The 21,536-nt window shown below is 35.0% G+C and overlaps 1 protein-coding gene across 1 annotated transcript in view; it reads left to right on the forward strand.

Moving 5' to 3' along the window:
* Positions 1 to 19,924, forward strand: part of LOC121980556 (probable gamma-aminobutyrate transaminase 3, mitochondrial) — a 39,157-nt gene extending 19,233 nt beyond the window's left edge. The window contains exons 12-19 of the mRNA XM_042532643.1: positions 17,969 to 18,016; positions 18,153 to 18,236; positions 18,325 to 18,412; positions 18,521 to 18,599; positions 18,980 to 19,070; positions 19,201 to 19,279; positions 19,369 to 19,484; positions 19,589 to 19,924. Coding sequence (XP_042388577.1) covers positions 17,969 to 18,016; positions 18,153 to 18,236; positions 18,325 to 18,412; positions 18,521 to 18,599; positions 18,980 to 19,070; positions 19,201 to 19,279; positions 19,369 to 19,484; positions 19,589 to 19,666 — 663 coding nt within the window. The 3' untranslated portion in view covers positions 19,667 to 19,924. The remainder of the gene's footprint in view (positions 1 to 17,968; positions 18,017 to 18,152; positions 18,237 to 18,324; positions 18,413 to 18,520; positions 18,600 to 18,979; positions 19,071 to 19,200; positions 19,280 to 19,368; positions 19,485 to 19,588) is intronic.
* Positions 19,925 to 21,536: the final 1,612 nt, after the last annotated feature.

The following is a 21,536-nucleotide window of genomic DNA, read 5'->3' on the forward strand; positions in this document are numbered from 1 at the left end:
AATCCGATTTCATTCGATGAATCATAAATCCTAGGACCTCGTATGGTTTCGCCATATAAATCATTAATCAGAATCATAATAAAATGATGTCATAGATATGTTACATGTGATGTTTGCGTGGTGCATGGTTATGACCCATTATCTAATTTGGTTGGATTATGTGTATGTGTGTTGTAAATTTATAATACGGTCTGCGTATCATGCCTTTTAACTTCATACTTCAAGTTTTAAAAGGATTTTTCTCATCGCCATACTCACCTCGAATGTAACTCGAGATTTCTTTTCTTTGTAATGTACAAATTATAATAGTGCTAGTATAATACTGGACGACGATTGAAAAGGAGGCCAACAACACATCACAACTAAGGAAGTACTTGGAAAAGATGCAATCCCCTAGGTTGACTTATCGATCTTCTCATTGGCTTGAGAAGGTCGTAGTAGATGAGCCATAACTATGTTATGTTTATTTGCTTATTTTGCATATATATTGATGTATGTCATGCTTGAATGTGATGCATGTATAATTAGTAGTTTTATCATAATTAGGTCAATTTAATATGCCTATCAAAGTTTGGTACTCACTGTTGGCGCAACGGGCTGACAAGAGGGGTTGAGGTGAATTGCCTGAAAAATAAGAAATACCCTCCTCGTTCTTTCAACTATAAAAATGCAACAGTAAAATAATAAAATGACAGAAAATAGAGAAAAGACTCAAGAGATTGACTTGGTTACAACCTAGGTGGTTGTTAATCCAAGGCGCTTGAAAAGCTCAGAAACAATCTTCTTCTCTGAAGGTGGAGAAACCTTTTACACACTAAGAAAGCTCAAACGTTGCTAGGAATTGAATACAAGAGTTGATGTTTAATTCCTAGGTCTAGGGGTCCTTTTATAGGCACCGGAAATCTCATCTTTAAGGTTGAAGGCGCCTCCAAAGGGATGGAGGGCACCTCCAAGGCGAATAAGCGGATAAAGCTTTATCCGCTTGCCAACGGTCACAAAGACTGGGTTGAGGGCGCCCTCAATAGCTTATGGAGGGCGCCCTCAATACCATGGAGGGCACCCTCCACCTGCATGGTATAAATAGCTCCAACTTCTCTTTTTCTTCTTCCGAAGTTCTGATTGCTTGGGTGATTGCGGCCAATCGAAATAGGGCTCACCCGAACCCAATTTCTGGCCTTTTCCTCAAGCAGGTTTCCGCCCCTGCTTCTCGTCCCTCGAACGTCGCGCACGTTCTTCTTGTCCACCGGTGTACTCTTCCGCAGCTCTTTTGCCCTTCGGACGCATCAAGCCCGTCGACTCCCTTCCCGTGCCGTCCTCGCTAGCTGCGTCTTCCGCTCGATTTCCTGCGCTTCTAAGCTCCTGCACACTTAGACACAGGGATCAAATAACAAATTAACCCAACTTGGTTGATCACATCAAAACAACCACGAGGTATAACAATCTCCCCCTTTTTGATGTGCATCAACCCAAGTTCATGTTAGGGTAAAAACAGACAAGTAGTAATTTAAAGAAATTACTAAACTAACATTTTAAGTATAAAGATTGCAATAATAGAATTTGCAACACTAAGTAAAATAAAAAAAATTTTAAAAATTTTTAACTCCCCCTAGATTTGTACCTATCTCTCCCCCTTTGATCATATCAAAAAAGTAGGTACAAATGGTCAAGTTTTAAAAATATTTTTCAAGTTAATTGAACATTTTCAAAACAATTTTTTTAAAAAATGAAATTTTCTGATAATTGACAAGAATTTAAAAGCATTAAATTAATTTTTATCCTTACCAATTTGTCAATTAAATATTCAATTCGATAATCGACTTCCAAGCTGTGGCGAGGCATTAGACCTTCTTGGTTATTGGATCATCAACCATTTCTAGACAAAGCTTTTTAAGGAATATAAACATTTAATTTCTCTGAAAGCCTAAACATAAGAGAATTTTTAATCTAAATAAGACTTGGGAATCCAATATAGGTTCCTTCCTAATGGATTAACTTAAAATTTAGGGGGTACATAATTTTTGGAAATTTTTCTAAGTTGTCCCTGATGTTGTCTAATATACCAACTTAACTTTCCATAAACTCTAAGTTTTGATTTTTGAAAGTTGTTAGGTTTTAAGCATGTATCAGTTTTCAAATTTTGAATTTGCATTTTCAAATTATCATTTTCTGTTTGTAAATTATCTAACAGTGTTTTTAAATCAGCAATTTCTTTTTCTGATTTTACTAAGTCTTTTGTAAGAACTTGATAAAATGAAAAGACTGTTTCAGGTTTAGAGTACGTGCCTCATTTACCTCTATTTCTGATGCTCCCCCTTCATTGCAGCTTTCTTCTAATGATTCTCCCCCTTCATCTATGCTCATCTCTGAGTTGGTTTCTTCTTCAATTTGATGGTTGACTATCAGTGCTAATCCTGAGAAGGCTTCAACTTCAGATTCGGAGGACGACGAATCTGACCACGTGGCCTTCAGGGTATTATACTTGGAGGATGTTGGCTTGTACTTTCCTTTCTCCTTTTTGTTGTTCTTTTTCTTTATTTTTGGACAGTCATCCTTGATGTGCCCTTCTTCATTGCAATTGTAGCAACGAACCATCTTTCTATTGCGTTAATGCTTTCTCGACTGCAATATAAATTTGTTAGTCTTAATAAACTTTTTGAACTTCCTTACCAATAACGACGCTTCAGTTTCATCGATCGACGCTTCGGAGTCGGGATCGTCCATCTCGGCTTGTAGGGCAACATTGAGATTTGACTTCTCTATTTGTTTAGGTTCTGCAATTCGAGACTTGTGAAGTTCAAAAGTAGAAAATAAGTTTTCTATCGTACTTACCTCAAAGTCCTTAGAGATGTAGTATGCATCTACTAAGGACGCCCATTCTGACGTTCTCGGGTTGAGCGCATACTGTATCGAATCTCGGTTTGTTACCAATTCTCCGAGGTTGTTCAGTTGAGTTATTAGTTCTTTGATTCTCGCTTGGAGTTGCGCTACCTTCTCTCCATTGTTTATCCGAAGATTTGTAAGCTGAGTCTAGAGGATGTCTCGCCTTGCTAACTTCGCTTTTGATGTGCCTTCGTGGAGCTCTAAGAATTTTTCCCAGAGGTCTTTAGCGGAGTCGTAGCTTCTGATCCGACTTACCTCTTGGGGCGGCAGAACGCTGAACAGATGGAACTTTACCAACCCGTTGGCCACGAAATCGGCTTGCTCTTTCTTAGTCCAGTGGTATTCTTCCTTATCTTTTGGGACTGCAAAACTGTATTTCATTGTTAATAAAATATCGAAATCCGTTTTAAAAAATACGTCCATTCGGCGTTTCCATGTAACGAAGTCTCCGTCAAATTTCGGGGGGTGAATACTTGCACCGGCCATCGTCTTGATCTTTGTTGCTTCAGACGGCGGTTAGTCCTTCGGGCCAGCAAAAGGGCAGGGGTGAATTGCCTGAAAAATAAGAAATACCCTCCTTGTTTTTTCAACTCTAAAAATGCAACAGTAAAATAATAAAATGATAGAAAATAGAGAAAAGACTCAAGAGATTGACTTGGTTACAACTTAGGTGGTTGTTAATCCAAGACGGTTGAAAAGCTCACAAACAATCTCCTTCTCTGAAGGCGGAGAAGCCTTTTACACACTAAGAAAGCTCAAACGTTGCTAGGAATTGAATACAAGAGTTGATGTTTAATTCCTAGATCTAGGGGTCCTTTTATAGCACCCAAAAATCTCATCTTTAAGGTTGAAGGCGCCTCCCAACGGATGGAGGGCGCCTCTAAGGCGGATAAGCGGATAAAGCTTTATCCGCTTGCCAACGGTCACAAAGACTGGGTTGAGAGCATCCTCAATAGCTCATGGAGGGCGCCTTCAGTACCATGGAGGGTGCCCGCAATACCATGGAGGGCGCCCTCCACCTGTATGGTATAAATAGTTCCAGCTTATCTTTTTCTTCTTCCGAAGCTCCGATTGCTTGGGTGATTGCGGCCAACCGAAATAGGGCTCACCCGAACCCAATTTTCGGCTTTCTCCTCGAGCAGGTTTCCGCCCGGCTTCTCGTCCCTCGAACGTCGCACACGTTCTTCTCATCCACCGGTGTACTCTTCCACAGCTCTTTCATCTTTCGGACGCACCTAGCCCGTCGGCTCCCTTCCCGTGCTGTCCTTCTCGCTAGCTGTATCTTCCGCTCGACTTCCTGCGCTCCTAAGATCCTGCACACTTAGACACAGGGATCAAATAACAAATAAGACCTAACCTAACTTGGTTGATCATATCAAAATAATCACGGGGTATAACACTCACTACTACCTTGATCAATTTATAGACATGTTTGCCAAAGCAAAGCGACTCAATTTATTTTGGTAGAGTGTGATAGGACAATTGTGATGTCAGGCTATTAAACTTTGGGTGTGACATAATTAAGTTACCTTAATTAGATTGAGAACTTAGAGGTATATGATCATTCGATGAGTAAAAGAACAAATAATTTTATTCACCTAACTATCCAAGAGTTGCATATGATGCAATTGGTAAATGTTACCTACCTAATATATCCAAGTCTTGGACGATTAGCCAAAGTTAACTCAAAATGCGGCATAATATGGATCTTGTCTCATTTGAATGTTATTGCTATTAGAGTTTGGAGCTAGTAGTGTGGGTAGACTACAATTACCCACATCCATAACTTGCTCCTACCAAGCTTTATATTTTAGTGGGAGAATCATTTAATTAAAGATCGAATTAAGTTATTTAAATATAATACTTATTTTTGCATTTCTTTTTGTAGATTACCATGTCAACATACACATGTAATACCCTCTCACTGTTATTTATCATTGATAAGGATAAGCTCAATAGAGCTAATTTCCTGAACTGATAGAAATTTGAAAATTGTTCTCAAGCAAGAACTGTACGTCCTAGAGCAGCGTATTCTTGAACTACTCGCCTCTAATGCTACTCATGCTAATAAGGATGCTCATAAGAAGCATCAGGATGGTGCTTTGGATGTGTTATGTCTTATGCTTGTCACCATGAATTCTGAGCTCCAGAAGCAACATGAGAACATGGATGCTTACGATATGATTGAACATCTTGGACACTAAATCAGGGACAGGCAAAACACGAGAGATTTGAGATATCCAAGACTTTATTTCAATGCAAGATGCATGAAGGAAGTCCTGTAGGAACTCATGTACTAAAAATAATTAGATATGTTGGGAACCTTGAGAGATTGGGATTTCCATTGAGCTAAGAATTTGCCACACCTTGTTTTGCAATCGTTGCAAGAAAACTATAGTTAATTTGACATGAATTATAACATGACTGAAATTGACAAACTGTTACATGAGACGTTAAGTATGTTGAGAACTGATGAACTAAATCTTAAGAAGACAAAGTCTAGTACCATTTTGATGGTGCGAAAGGGTAAAGACAAACGGAAGCTCAAAGGTAAGGGTAAGCCCCAAGCCAAAGACAAGGCCAAGTCTCATGCATTGAAACCTAAAGGTGGGGTGACTAAGGAATGAACTTGCTTCCACTGTAGTGAGATTGGGGAAGAGGAACTGCAAGTTATACTTGGAGGAAGTAAAAAAGAAAAGAAGTGAGACATGTATATACGTTATATAAGTCAATCTATCTACTTTTTTTTCATGGGTATTAGATACCGACTGTGCATCTCATATTTGTACAAGAGACCCACGAGTACGCAATAGTGCAAGAGTTACTACTATAGCTGTAGGAATATATTTCTTATCTTTGCCCACTGAACTTATTTTAGAACTTGGGGAGTGCTATTATGTGCCTGATTTGACTAGGAACATAATTTTTATTTTTTGTTCGGGCAGGAAAAGATTTTCATTTATAATAAATGACCAACGTTGTTCTATTTATTTAAATGGTATATGAATTCTATGTTCTAAACTTTGAAAACTCAATCTATAACATAAATACAAAACAGTTAAAATCTAATGATTTAAGCCAAACATATCTCTGACATTGTTGCTTGGGTCACATAAATAAGAAACATATATCAAAACTCTATAAGGATGGACTTTTGAATTCATTTAATTTTGAATCATATGAGGTATGTGAATCTTATCTACTAGGCAAGATCACAAAAATTCCTTTTAGTGGACATAGCGAAGGAGCTAACGATTTATTAGGACTAATACATAATAATGTATGTGGTTCTTTCAATATAGCAGTTAGAGGCTATCAATAGTTCATTACTTTTACTGATGATTTAAGTAGATATAACTATGTGTATCTAATGAAACACAAGTTAGAATCTTTTGAAAAGTTCAAAGAATTCAAGAATAAAGTACAAAACCAACTTGGCAAAAGTATTAAGATACTTTCATTAGATTGAGGTGGTGAATACCTAAGCTAAGAGTTTCGTGATTATCTAGTTGAGTTAGCAATCCTCTCCCATTTCACTCCACCTAACACACCACAGTGGAATGACGTATCAGAACGGAGAATTTGTACTTTATTAGATATGGTATGATCAATGATGAGTCAGACGAATCTTCCTTCTTCTTTTTGGGGACATGCTTTAGAGATGGCTACATTCACACTTTAACCGCACACCATATACGATATGGACCGGGCAAAGTCCCAAAATGTCTTTCATGAAAATTTGGGATTGTGAGACTTATGTTCTACTATAAGTCTCATAAAAACTAGGACCCGAATATGATAAATGTTATTTTGTAGGATATCCCAAGGAAATAAAGGGATATTACTTTTATAATCCCACACATGACATAGTGTTTGTCGCTTGAAATGATGTTTTTTCTAGAAAGGAAATTTGTTTCTAAAAGAACTAGTGGGAGAAAAGTAGATCATGAAGAAATTCGAATTAGTATTGAGGCCTTGATGAAAATTGAATAGGCACCACAAAGTATTGTGGATCATGACTGTTATACCATAAGAAGTTATGGAGCAATAACCTATTCGAGTAGAATAAGCTCTACGCAGATCTGATAGGGTAAGCGTCAACCTAAGAGATATTCATTTTTCCTGTCTGACCAAAATGTTATAATGCTTATTGATTTGAACGAGCCTATATGCTATCAGGAAGCTGTGATGAGCCCAGGTTTTGGAAAATAGCTAGAGGCCATAAGGTCCGAAATGCAATCCATTTATTCCAACTAAGTGTGGACGCTAGTTGATTCATCTGAAGAGATCATACCTATTGGGTGTAAATGGATTTTCAAGAAGAAAATTGACTTGGATGGTCATGTGCCTACATATAAAGGGCGATTGGTAGCTAAAGAATTTATGCAAATTCATGGTATAGACTATGATGAAATCTTTTCATCCGTTGCAATGCCTAAGTCTATTCAGATCTTGCTTGCTATTATAGCTTACTATGATTATAAGATCTGGTAGATTGATGCCAAAACTATATTCCTTAATGGAAATCTACTTAAGGATGTATACATGATACAACCTAAGAGTTTTGTGGATGCAAAGGATGCTGGAAAAGTATGTAAATTGCAAAGATCCATTTATATATTAAAACAAACTTCTAGAAGCTGGAATTTTCGATTCGATGATGTAATAAAAAAGTTTGGTTTTATTAAGAATGAAGATAAACCTTGTGTCTACGAAAGGGTTAGTAAGAGCACCATTATCTTTCTGATCTTGTATGTAGATGACATATTTCTCATTGGAAATGATATCCTGTCCTACAGTCTGTGAAGACTTGGCTTGGAAATTATTTCTCAATGAAAGACTTAAGATGAAACAACCTATATTTTAGGTATCAAAATCTATAGAGATATATCTAAAAGATTGCTTGGCCTAAGTCAGAGTACATATATTGACAAAGTGCTTAATCGTTTTGCCATGTAAAATTTTAAGAAGGAATTTTTGCTAATGTCATTTGGTGTGAGCCTTTCCAAGGCTCAATGTCCCTCTACTAAGGAGAAGAGGGATAACATGGATAAGATTCCTTATGCATTTGCTATTGGATCTTCATGTATGCCATGTTATGTACTCATCCTGATATCTTGTATGTATTAAGCGTGACGAGCATATATTAGTCAGATCCGGGTGAAAATCACTGGACTTGGTCAAGAATATTCTTATGTACTTGAGAAGAACTAAAGATTATTTCTTGATATTTGAAAGAGATGTGAGACTTAGCATGATACCAACAAATGCTAACGTTGCAGACCCACTGACCAAGGATTTAGTATAGAGGAAGCATGGTGATCACACTAGGTCACTTGGTATTAAATACTTCAATGATTGAGTCTAGTGCTAGTGGGAGATTATTAGTATAAGCCCTAAGAGCCAATTATGAATTGATTGACTTAAGACATATTGTAGGCCCAAAACCCGACCCACTTGATTGAATTAAATCAGGGTGTAGGGTGATTTTAAGGTTAGTATAAATATAATGATACTAAGGGATTTACTAGCAACCTAACCCTTATTTACCCCTTTAAATATAGTTCATGGAGTTGAAAATTTAGGATTTTCCTTTTTTTCTCCACCCTTGTTGTTGCCGGCCCACTTCTACCCCTGAAAAGGCAAGATTTTTTTTTTGATTTTTGATATTTACTACACCATATGTATCGTAGTATGTAGATTTGATGGTTTATTCCTGTTTTGAGAGTTGATGAATCTTATTATTTTATGGTTGCGATGCTTTAGTAATGTTCTATCGATTCCTTGTTTTGAAAGTCTTGATACTGGAAATTCTGGTGGATTGTGGAAAGATGTGATACCAATCGAGGTTGGAGATGGTAGGTGGTGTTGAGAGGGGTTGATTATATTATTAGCGTACTAATCAAATTGGAAGGGATAGTTACAACTTGTCAATACAAAGATAACCCGTAAGCGCTCTACAAGTTAAGTTACGAAGCATCTTAATCATATATAAGGTTGCTGCTATTTAGAACTTTGCATATTTTAACTCTACTTATAAATGAAATACAAGCTTTGAATAAGACATCACATATATAGCAGTATTCATTATCGCATATAAGATGCATCATTTAAACAATTTTTATACACTTAAATTTACATCCAGCATACTACTTTCATATCACCTGCAACATAGCATACTCCGTAGGTTGGATAAGAACAAATATGATAGGAAAACTAATAATCTAAAATTTGAAACATGAAACATAGGAACTCTTACTAGTAAATCAATAGAGGTAATAGATACGATGATTAGGAGAATAGCTAATATTTTGTGTGTACAAGAGACAAAATGGGTAGGTGAGAAGGTAAAAATGATAGAGAACTCGGGTTTTAAGTTATGGTACATTGAAAAGAGTAAAGAAAGAAATGGAGTGGATATTATTGTAGATAATTTGTTAAATGAAGAAGTTGTAGGAGTACTTAGAAAAGGGGATAAAATTATAACCCTTAAAATAACAGTGACGAAAGAAACTATGAACATAATTAGCATATATGCACCGCAAGTAGGATTAGATGAAGCTTCCAAATCAAGATTTTGGGATGACTTAGATGAAATATTACAAAATATTCTACCAAATAAAATGATTTTAATAGGAGGTGATCTAAATGGGTATGTCGGAGTGAAAAATGAGGAATATGAGAGGGTACATAGGGGTTATGGGTTTAGGACGAGAAATGAGGAAGGGAAAACTATATTAGATTTTGCGTCGCAAGTAGGATTAGATGAAGCTTCCAAATCAAGATTTTGGGATGACTTAGATGAAATATTACAAAATATTTCATTAAATAAAATGATTTTAATAGGAGGTGATTTAAATGAATATGCCAGAGTGAAAAATGAGGAATATGAGAGGGTACATGGGGGTTATGGGTTTAGAACGAGAAATGGGGAAGGAAAAATTATATTAGATTTTGCGATAGCATATGACCTTATATTAGCTAATATGTTTTTTAAGAAAAAAGAAGAATACTTAGTCACATTCAAAAGTGAGAATAATAAATCACAAATTGACTTTCTTATGGTTAGGAAAAAGAATAGAAACCCTGGAGAAAGCTTAACTACCCAATATAGGTTAGTAGTGTTGGATATACGTCTTAAACATAATATCAATAGAAAGAAAATATATACAATTCCTAAAATTAAGTGGTGGAGGTTAAAGGATTTGAAGCAAAATATATTTATGGAGAAGGTAGAAGTACAATCATTAGGTGAAATATACGATGACTCTAATACAACATGGGATAAAATGGTATTAAAGTTGAAAATAGTAGCTAAGAGTGTACTCGTGAGTCAAAGGAACATGCACCACTAAATAAGGAATCTTGGTGGTGAAATGAGAAAGTACAAGAGAAAATGAAGGAAAAAACAAATAGCTTATTAGGAATTATATATTTGTAAGAACGAGAAAAACTTAAAAAAATATACAATACCTAATAAAGAAGCTAAGAAAGTAGTGAGTGAAGCAAAGAATGAAACTTTTAAATGATTATATCAAAATTGGATATAAAATAAGGGGAAAGAGACATTTATAGAATAGCTAAAGTGAGAGAAAGGAAAACAAGAGATCTTATTCAAATAACATGTATTAAAGATGAATGTAATAGGGTATTAGTAAACGATGGAGAAATAAAAGAGCGGTGGAAGAGGTATTTTTATCAACTTTTTAATGAAGGTTTAGGTGACCAACTTAACTTAAGTAATTTAAGTAGGTCAAATGAGCATAGAAATTTTAATTTTTATTGTAGAATTCAAACTTCAAAAGTAGAACAAACTTTAAATGAGATGCATAATAGAAAAGTCGTTGGACCAGATGATATTCCGATAAAAGTATAGAAGTGTCTAGGGAAATAAGGTATTGAATGACTTACAAAATTATTTAACTTGATATTGAAAACGAAAAAAATGTCTGATCAATAGAGGATAAGTACTCTAGTTCCCTTATATAAGAACAAGGGAGACGTACAAAATTGTGCAAACTATAGGGGTATTAAACTAATGAGTCATACTATGAAACTTTGGGAAAAAGTAATAGAAAAAAGATTAAAGAAGGAGACCACAGTGACCGAAAATCAATTTGGGTCCATGCCCGGAAGATCGACAATAAAAGCTATACATCTTCTTAGACAATTAATTGAAAAATATCGGGAGCAAAAGTAAGATCTACACATGGTATTCATTGACGTAGAAAAAACTTATGATAGGGTCCCAAGAGAAATTATATGGAGAATTATAGAAAAGAGAGGTGTTAGCATAACATATATTGAACTAATTAAGGATATGTATGAGTAAAGACTTCAGGCGGAGTAACTAAAATATTCCAATAAAGATAGGGTTACATCAAGGATCAGCTCTAAGTCCATATCTTTTTACACTAATTATGGGCGAACTCACTGCGCGCATTCAAGGCACAGTACTGTGGTGCATGTTGTTTGCAGAGAATATTATTTTGGTAGATGAAACATGTAAATGAGTAAATGCTAAATTAGATTCTTGGCGGGAAACACTATAAGGAAAATGTTTTAAGCTTAGTAGATTAAAGTCAGAATATATGGAATTTAAGTTCAGTAATAATAGAAGAAATGAGACAATTGTTAAGATAGGAGATAACAAGTTGCCCGGAATCGAGAGATTTAAATATTTAGGATCAATTTTTACAAAACGATGAAGGGGTTGAGAGAGATGTTTTACAAGCAGGATGGTTAAAATGGAGGGAGCGTCGAGTGCTTTTTGTGACCGTAAAGTATCTCTTAAACTTAAAGGTAAGTTCTATAAAATCGTAGTTAGACTTGCTATGTTATATGGAGCTGAATGTTGGACTATGACTCGAGCACATAAGCAGAAGATGAGAATTGCAGAGATGAGGATGTTAAGGTGGATGTGTGGACATACGAGGATAGACAAAATAAGAAATGAGAGCATTAAAGAAAAATTCGAAGTTGCATCTATTGAGGAAAAACTCCGACAGACACATTTAAGATGGTACGGACATATACTTAGATGACCAATAAATGTTCCAGTTAGGCGATGTGAAACTATGATAACATGCATATCAAACGAGGAAGAGGAAGACCAAAAGACTTGGTTAGCAACAATAAAACAAGATAAAATTTTTTTAAATATAGATGATGTAGTAGGAGATAGAGCTCAATGACGTAAAAGGATTCATGCAGCCGACTCCACCTAGTGGGATAAGGCTTAGTTGTTGTACTTCTGCAACAAAAATCATATCTACTAAAAGTACAATTTCCTCGTCTCTACAATATTTATTTGCTTACTATAATGAATTATCAGACTACTAATATCATAAATTTCTACTTGTAGAGCTAATTTATCGAGGAAACTTTTTTTTTTATTTGCTCATGATTCATTACTACTAAATGACATTACAGATCCTTCTTTATGCAATATCCTTATCAAGCATTTTTTTCCTCATACTTTACATCATCTAATTATTAATAACTACAACATCATCAATATTTATAATAACAATTTATTCTTATACTATCACCTCCAGATGTGCATACAAAACATTCTTATTGGTATCAGTGAACCTTACCAAAACCAAAGATGTTTCGGAATTCGGCTTAAGAAGAGTCCGGTGAATTTTACCAAAATAGAGGGATTTCGGAATCTAGGTTAAGAAAGGTCCAGTAAACCTTACCAAAATAGAGGGGTTTGGGAATCTGGATTAAGAAAGGTCCAGTAAACCTTACCAAAATTGAGGGGTTTGGGAATTTGGCTTAAGAAGGGTCGGGTGAACCTTACCAACCTAGTATGTATGGTAGAAGTTTGGCCAAACGAACAGAGGTGGAGATGCAATGAATGTTCAGAACCCATTTAAATTGTTTTGATGTTTAATGTTAACATTTGGTGTCGTTTTAATCAAAGGTTGAAGGTTCCTACTATTTTGGGCAGCATGATGTTAACTTGTTTTTAAATGTTCCAAGTATGTTCGGATAGTTATATTTTACAAAGCATGTGAGGGTATGTTTACTTATTTCTTTATAAAATGTTAAATTTGCTGGGAATTAAAGCTACCTCTGGTGGAGTTTACGTATAACAATAGTTATTAGTCGTCTATAGGAATGACTCCTTACGAAGTACTTTATGGAAGGAAATGCAGATCACCCCTTCATTGGGATGAAGTTGGAGAAAGAATGGAGGTTGGACTAGAAATTGTTCAGCATACGACAGATTTAGTAGTGAAAATTCAGGATAGGATGAAGAAGGCATAGAGCTGACAGAAGAGTTATATCAACAAGAGAAGGAGAGATCTCAAGTTTGCAGTTGGAGACCATATGTTTGTGAAAATAGTATCCATGAAAGGCGTTATTAAATTTGGTAAAAAGGACAAGCTCAGTCCCAGATTCATCGGGCCATTTGAAAGTCTTGATGCTAGAAATTCTGGTGGATTGTGGAAAGATGTGATACTAATCAAGGTTGGAGATGGTAGGTGGTGTTGAGATGGGTTGATTATATTATTAGCGTACTAATCAAGGAAGGGATAGTTACAGCTTGTCAACACAAAGATAACCTAAGCGCTCTACAACTTAAGTTATGAAGCATTTTTTTTTATGAATAAGTTACGAAGCATCTTAATCATATATAAGGTTGCTGGTATTTAGAACTTTGCATATTCTAACTCTGCTTATAAATGAAATACAAGCTTTGAATAAGACATCATATACATAGCAGTATTCATTATCGCATATAAGATGCATCATCTAAACAATTTTTATACACTTAAATTTACATCCAGCATACTGCATTCATATCACCTGCAACATAGCTTATCCATTACCGTAAGTTGTTTAAATTATAAGGATACTTCTACAACAAAAAAAGTATCGACTAAAAGTACATTTTCCTCGTCTCTAGAAAATTTACTTGCTCACTATTATGAATTATCAGGCTACTAATATCATAAATTTCTACTCCTAGAGCTAATTTAATGAGGAACCTTTCTTTTGTATATTTGCTCACGATTCATTACTAGTAAATGACATTACAAATCATTCTTTACGCAATATCCTTATCAAGCATTTTTTTTCTCATAGTTTACATCATTTAATTAATAATAATTACAACATCTTCAATATTTATAATAACGATTTATTCTTATACTATCACCTTCAGATGTGCGTACAGAACATTCTTATTGGTATCGATCCGGCTTGAGGAGGGTCTGGTAAATCTTATCAAAATCAAATATGTTTGGGAATCTGGTTTAAGAAGGGTCCGATGAACCTTACTAAAATAGAGGGGTTTAAGAATCCAGCTTAAGAAGGGTGTGAATCTTACCAAAATAGAGGGGTTTGGAAATCCGGCTTAAGAAGTCCGGTAAACCTTTCCAAAATAGAGGGGTTTGAGAATCCGGCTTAAGAAGGATTCGATGAACCTTACCAACCTAGTACGTAGGGTTGAAGTTTGGCCAAACGAACAGATGTGGAGATGCAATGAATGTTCAGAACCTATTTAAATTGTTTTGATGTTTAATGTTAATGTTTGGTGCCGTTTTAATCAAAGGTTGAAGATTCCTGTAATTTTGGACAACATGATGTTAACTTATTTTTAAATGTTCCAAGTATATTCGGATAGTTATATTTTTGCAAAGTATGTGAGGGTATGTTTACTTGTTTCTTCTTTTCACTAGTCGGGTGCATATTCTTGTTAGGACCCTTGGTGACCGGCTAGAGGGGGGTGAATAGTCCCTGCACAAATCAAAACAAAAGACCTTTCTCGACTTATAACTTAATTAAAATAACATTTGCATAAGAATAATAAAAGAGACTAAAAGGAAAGAGGTACAACAGATTTACTTGGTTACAACTGTAGAGGTTGTTAATCCAAGGCAGAAGTCGCACTAATTTCTCCTTCAGGCGGAGAAGCCTTTTTACAACAATGAATGCATAGAAACAGAAAGCTAAACAGAAAACTAAACGAGTACAAGTGTTGTTTTTCTTTTTCTTGTTGTTATTAGCTTCTGGAAGTAAGGTTGCTTATATAGCCCTACTCGGGGTGCTTGGAAGGGTTCTATGCGCCTGGAATGGGATAATATTTTATTCCCGACGTAACGTACGTGCCACGCTGAATTTGGCTAAGTTTTGATTTTCAGGCGCCCGGAAGGGTTCGAGCGCCTAAAGGTGAAAGTCAACCTTTTGTTGACTTTCTCTCCAGGCCTCCAGTTTCGGCTCCGCTTGCTTCAGTCCGGGTCTTCCGCTCCGGCTCCTCTTACTTGGATTATTTCGGCCTTTCGGAATAGGGTTCACCCGAACCCAACTTCTGGCCTTCTCGAGCAAGCTTCTGCTCCAGCTTCTCGTCCCTCGGAAACGTCGTGCGCCTCCTTCTCGTCCGCTCATGTACTTTTTCGTAGCACCTCGTCCCTCAGACGCACCGAGCCCGTCGGCTCTCTCTCGTGTCGTCCTTCTCGCTAGCTGCATCTTTTGTTTGACGCCCTGTGCTCCTAAGTTCCTGTACACTTAGACACAAGGTTAAACACAACAGGATCTAACCTAACTTGTTTGATCATATCAAAATTACCTTGGGGTACCAATAATTTATGACTTTGGAGTTTAAATAAAAATCAAAGTTTGATTTGGGAATAATGTGTAATACATGTCCAAAAAAAAAGAGTGCTTTAAATGATATAAAGTTCTAGGATGCTTCACATATTGTATCATATTTATCAATCAAAGGTAATGTTTTGGTTATTATATTTACTTCATGTTTGTGCTAGTTAAATAAATATAATAATGCTTTTGAATAGTAGGTTCTAGTCTACAACATATCAATTTTGAATTGATTGTGGGAGGCTGCCAACATATATACAGAACACTTTTTAATTATTCCTAGTCAAGTAATAATATACAAGGACAATATTAATACGCTGAAACTGGTATTCTGGTCAATTAATCACTTATTCTTACAAATTATGGATATAAGATATCAAGTTGACACATGAGTATATAATAGAGAATTTGTACTGAATTGTACTATGAGAAGTTTTATGGATCGCTATATGAGTGTTATAAATATTCTCATAAGTGACTATTAGTATAAATAGTTCTTGGACCTGAAGTCATCATGGTTCTCTACATAATGAGTTATGTACTTTGGCATCGACAAATGCCACCTGTAATAAGGTGAACTATAAAGTCGTTCACTAGGTATGCTATAAGCTATACAGAGGGATGTGAGTGATGTAGATGACATTGTCCCTTTCATATAACGGAAGAGATATCTTTGGACCCTTTGATTGAGTAGGACTACTGAAATGTATGGTCATGTTCAAATAGGTCAATATGAGATATTAAACTTATTTAGTTAAGTGAGTCTATTTAGAGATCAAGAAACACATACATTGATGAGAGGATGACATAGTTTATGCCTCGTGGATCAATCTAAATATCAATGACAAAAAGACTGAGCTATACAAGATAATGATCATAGACAGGTTAGCTTGGATCTTAACATTCTCATCACATGGATAGCAATGATGCATTACTAGATGCGCTTGTGTATCTAAAATAGTTTTAGAAATATTGCCAACGTTATGAGAACCTCATGGGTTACACACAAAAAGCATGTTGATTTGGTGATTGATTTATTTTATGGTTTCAAACCTTAAGCTTATTGGATTAATAAATTAATTTAATTGGGTTTTAGATTTATTGGATTAATTGGTTAATCCATTTAATGCCCAACCCAACTATTGAACCCGCTAAGAGTTCTTCTTGAAGATGAATGGTTAGCAAGAAGGTGAAGGGTTAGTAAGAAGGTGAAGAGTTAGTTTCTTCTTCCTTATCACCTTAAAAACCCATCACTAGCAAGAAAAGAGATTTTTTTTTTTCTTCTTCACCTAGCCATCTTGAATAGACATCTCTAGCAAGAAGGTGTGGTGGTGTAAGACTCTCTGATTCCGGAATTCATGAGATGAATGAAGGGACATGCTCGTGTGGATACCGTAGAGGTATGGACATTCTAATCGTGCTGAGATTGGCCGGACTAGAAGTCTTATGAGGTTGTTCACGAATCAAAGGTAACAATCCTATTCACTAGCGTAGTTGCAAGAGTAGTTTTGCGATCACATGGATCTATGGAGGGATCAATTTCCATTGCGTTTTAATTTATTTATCGTCAAAGATCCCTACAAATATAACATGTAGATTTCCTGCAAAGAAGCAAGCAAGATAATGAAATCCTTCACATTTTGAAGGATTTTTTCATGTGGATTTTCCTGTTCCTACAATTAGGGATATTTCTTATCATGTCTTCATCATATCATTTCCTACATCTTCCAATTGCCTATCACAGTTGTTTAATGAATTTTTTATTTGTTGATTCTGTTTCTTTTAGACTATCTAGAATAGGAACTAGATTCCTAGATTGTTACAAATTCTTCTTCTACTTTTGTCTATAACTTAAAATTTCCCCTTTGTGAAAATTAAATAACTTGAATTGGATTTCAACCTTATGCTGTCATTGTTTTATCTGAGAATTAGTTTCCCATGATCTCCAGGCTCTACTAAATTCTACCATTTTTTTTTCATCCGACAATGTGTCCATGTGTAGGAGGTTAGGTTTCTAATTGTAGCCATTTTTGCTAACTGTTTATTTTGCAACGTTTTTGTAGTTTTTCTTCAATTGATTTTTTTTGTAGTTTTTCTTCAATTGATTTTTTTTTGTAGTTTTTCTTCAATTGATTTGTTTGCTTGCATTATTCTCAGTGAGTATAAAAGCCTTTTCAGAAAAGAAGCATAGGGTTCCATCTTCTTCGTTTCCTTAGTTCTTAAGTGTATAGTGATTCTTCTGCATACACTTGTGGAAATAATGGATAAAGATATTTACTTTCAATGGGTTTAGCCACTAGCTACTAGTTTTATGGGTTAATCCATATTTGCTTCGTAGTATATATAATTATTGTCTGAGATTCATGATTTTTTCTTCTGATTTTTTCTTTTACAATGTAGACACAAGTATGCTGTATATTTCTCTTGCAGTCTTTTTTATTTGATGCACATCTTTCCATTTTTGATCTTTCCATAGGTTCAAGCTGTTCTGAAGAAGTATGATATATTATTTATTGCCGATGAGGTTCTAACTCCTAACTTCATTGAGAAAATTTATGAACTCGTTCCTATCTAATGAAAACAATAGAAGATTTTTCATTGAGAAAATACACTAAACACTCCAAAACAATTTAATATCAAATTGTTTTATATATGTTCAGGTCATTACTGCTTTTGGAAGGCTAGGGACAATGTTTGGATGTGACAAATACAATATCAAGCCTGATCTCGTCTCCATTGCTAAAGTGAGTTTAAACTATAATCTTCATTTTAATTCTAAAGTATAATCAATTCAATGTCCAGTTACAAGGGTAAATTTTCTTTATATTGCAGGCTCTTTCATCAGCATACTTACCAATAGGTGCAATACTTGTTAGCCCAGAAATTGTAGACGTTATATATTCTCAAAGTAACAAACTCGGTATGATTATAACCAATCAGACTCGAATAGATTGTGTCATTATTTCTTACTGATTACTAGCTAAAATCCAATGCTTTTCACATATTAAACCTTATTGGTCTTTTTTAGGTTCATTTTCTCATGGATTCACATATTCGGGCCATCCAGTCTCCTGCGCTGTTGCTTTAGAAACTCTTAAGATTTATAAGTATGCATTCTCTTTTTCCATGTTGAATTGGTGGCTAATAATACATCATTAACTAGTCAAAGTATCCTAATAATTCGAAATGGATTTAGTGAATGTTTTCTTCCATTTAGCTTCCCAGTCTATATCAAAATCTAAAGCTAGATCTTCTAATCCTACTGTGTATTTTCTAATAACCTTTCTATGATATCTCTCATCTCATCCCATAATGCTGATACTAACTGAAAAATGCTGTATAATGTTGGCAACTAGTAGTGAACAAAAGATCATAAATAGTATGATGAAGGGAAATCTTTAGATACTGGAAAAATAATACAACTGGACATGATTCTACTGATCATATTTTGATTCTTTCAGAAATTTGATATAGTCTCATTTTGCAGGGAAAGAAACATTACTGAGATAGTGCAAGCCATTGCTCCAAAGTTTCAAGAGGGCATCAAAGCTTTTTCAGATAGTCCCATCATTGGGGAGGTACCCATTTTATTAGGAATCTTGTGGCTATATTGTCCTCAAATTACCAATCCTGTCTACAGTGGTGTCTATTCTTTCTTGTTTTTAAGTTTCCATTTTAGATTTTGTGGAAACAACTATTTTTGTGTAGATACGCGGGACTGGTTTGATTCATGGAACTGAATTCACTAACAACAAGTTACCTAATGAACCATTTCCTGCTGAGTGGGGTATGTTCAATCCTTACTTTACAATTTATTTTTCTTCTGTTTTAGATGCCTTGTGATCTATTTTGCAATAAGTTTTCTGCTGATTTCAGGTGTAGGTGCAATCTTCGGATCAAAATGTGAAAAGCGTGGAATGCTAATTAGAGTTGCTGGGGACAGCATAATGATGTGCCCTCCCTATATTATTACTCCAGATGAGATAGATAAAGTAAGTTATTCCTTTCATGCTAAATGTCCACTCAATCCACCGTTTGGTCTTCGTTAATTTAAGCAATTTCGATCTTGTTGAATTTAACTATTCCATTGTTTTAGTTGATCTACATCTATGGAGAAGCTCTGAAGAGCACAGAGGAGAAGGTAGCCAAATTGAAATCCAAGGTAACTTGTTAGGCAATCATCTCTAGTGTGTAGTGGGATGGAGTAGCATAGATCTCTCCGTGAGTTGTTGATTATGAAAATATTCTACGTACAGAAGATTCCTAAATATTACTATATATATATATATATATATATATATATAGTAATATTGCATATGCATCAAGCATCTCTAGATAAGAACAAAGATTTAGTCTTCATAACAGATGGGAGGTAAAATTTATCTCCTTAATTGATTGACATTTGAAGTTTATATATGGATATTGCCATATATACACATTGGATTTTGCAAACAATGATTTCATGCATCTTTGTTTTTCATTCAATTATGAACTGATTAATGGGATTGCAAACACCATAAATTAATGTTTATAGGAAAAATTGGAAAGGCATGGCCAATCCAAAACTAAGTTTTGAGTTCTAAACTTGGCTTCACAAATTGAGAGATTGCTTTACTAAAAAAAAATTGAATGTAACACATGTTCGAGTGGTTGACTTTCCTCCTTTCTAAACTAAAGTTCTAGAAAAACTCACAAAGCCTCCAACCAAAGCATAAATTTTCATCTTATTTCAAGTATACAAAGTTGATATTCACAATGAACATTTTGTAAGGAAAGTCTCATATTATTTTTTGTAATGAGTTTTAATATATATTTTGATGATTAATCTTCTACAAATATTTTTTTTTGCTTGTATCTTATTTTTCATGAGAAGCTTATCTACTTATTATCAAAAAAGAGAGAAAAGTAGACAATGTAATGGAATCACATAAATTCACAAGACTAGTTAAGCCTGTGTGTAGGGTTGTGTGTTTGCATCTATTTATGCTATGTCTACACCTGTCTATATTTATTTACTCAATACGAATATTAATTCCAAAAAATAGCAAACAATCCAAAACCATCAAATACACATGGCTTGGATGAACAAATTTCACATTAAATGAGCTATGCCAATAAGAAATGGTTTATTTAAAACCACATTTGAGGAAGCAACATTTAACTTAACTCAAGTTCGCTAGCTACAAGCAAGACAATGTTGACAAAGAGCAATAGGAAAATCATTTCTACAGGTCACTTGACTCCATGTAAAAAGACTAGGCGAAGTATGATTTACCTTTTCTCATATTATATGAAATAGTCCGGAAAGGATTCAGGGTGAGAGTTATCACTTTTTATTGTAAGAACAAAATCATTTTCTTGAAGGAAAAAAGACAATGACTTTTGTTATTCCAGGCCATTTTAGCCTTCTCCATCTTGCTTTTACAAAAATAGAAATGAAATAAGGAGAACTGCATAGTATTGAGTAATTTCTACATTTGCACTCAATTTCTATAACTTTTTATCGATATGATACAGTAGCGATCCCATTCTAGATCATCAAATAAACCCTATGTGGCTCCATTGTGGGTTAGCACCCCTGCCAACATATGCAAGCACACTCGAGTTCTCCATATAGCTCGGCTTCCTGAGTTCCCCTCACAATATGGCCTTCAACGTTTCTCATACAACTTGACTTTCCAAGTTCCTTTGCGAGTCAACACCGAAGTTCACTAAGTCAATCGAGTTCCCTATGCAACTTGGATTTTGAGTTCCCTGTGTGACTCAACACTAGAATTTATGATCAACTCAAGCACCTTGAGTTTCCTTATAGATCAAACTCCTAGATTCCATGGCTCGGACTTAGCAAGCTACATTTGAAACTCATCCACGGATTTATTTAGGTTTAGAGGTGTAATCGAGCCGAGTTAAGTCGAACTCTTGTGTTTGAGTTTGGCTCGTTTATAATCGAGCTGATCTCGTACTTTATTTAATGAATATATTCATGTCTTACAAGCTTATTCGAGCTTTTATCGTGTCTAAATGAATTTAATAAATATAAATTA

The sequence above is a fragment of the Zingiber officinale genome, chromosome 5A, assembly GCF_018446385.1.
Source record: "Zingiber officinale cultivar Zhangliang chromosome 5A, Zo_v1.1, whole genome shotgun sequence".
Taxonomy (NCBI): Eukaryota; Viridiplantae; Streptophyta; class Magnoliopsida; order Zingiberales; family Zingiberaceae; genus Zingiber; species Zingiber officinale.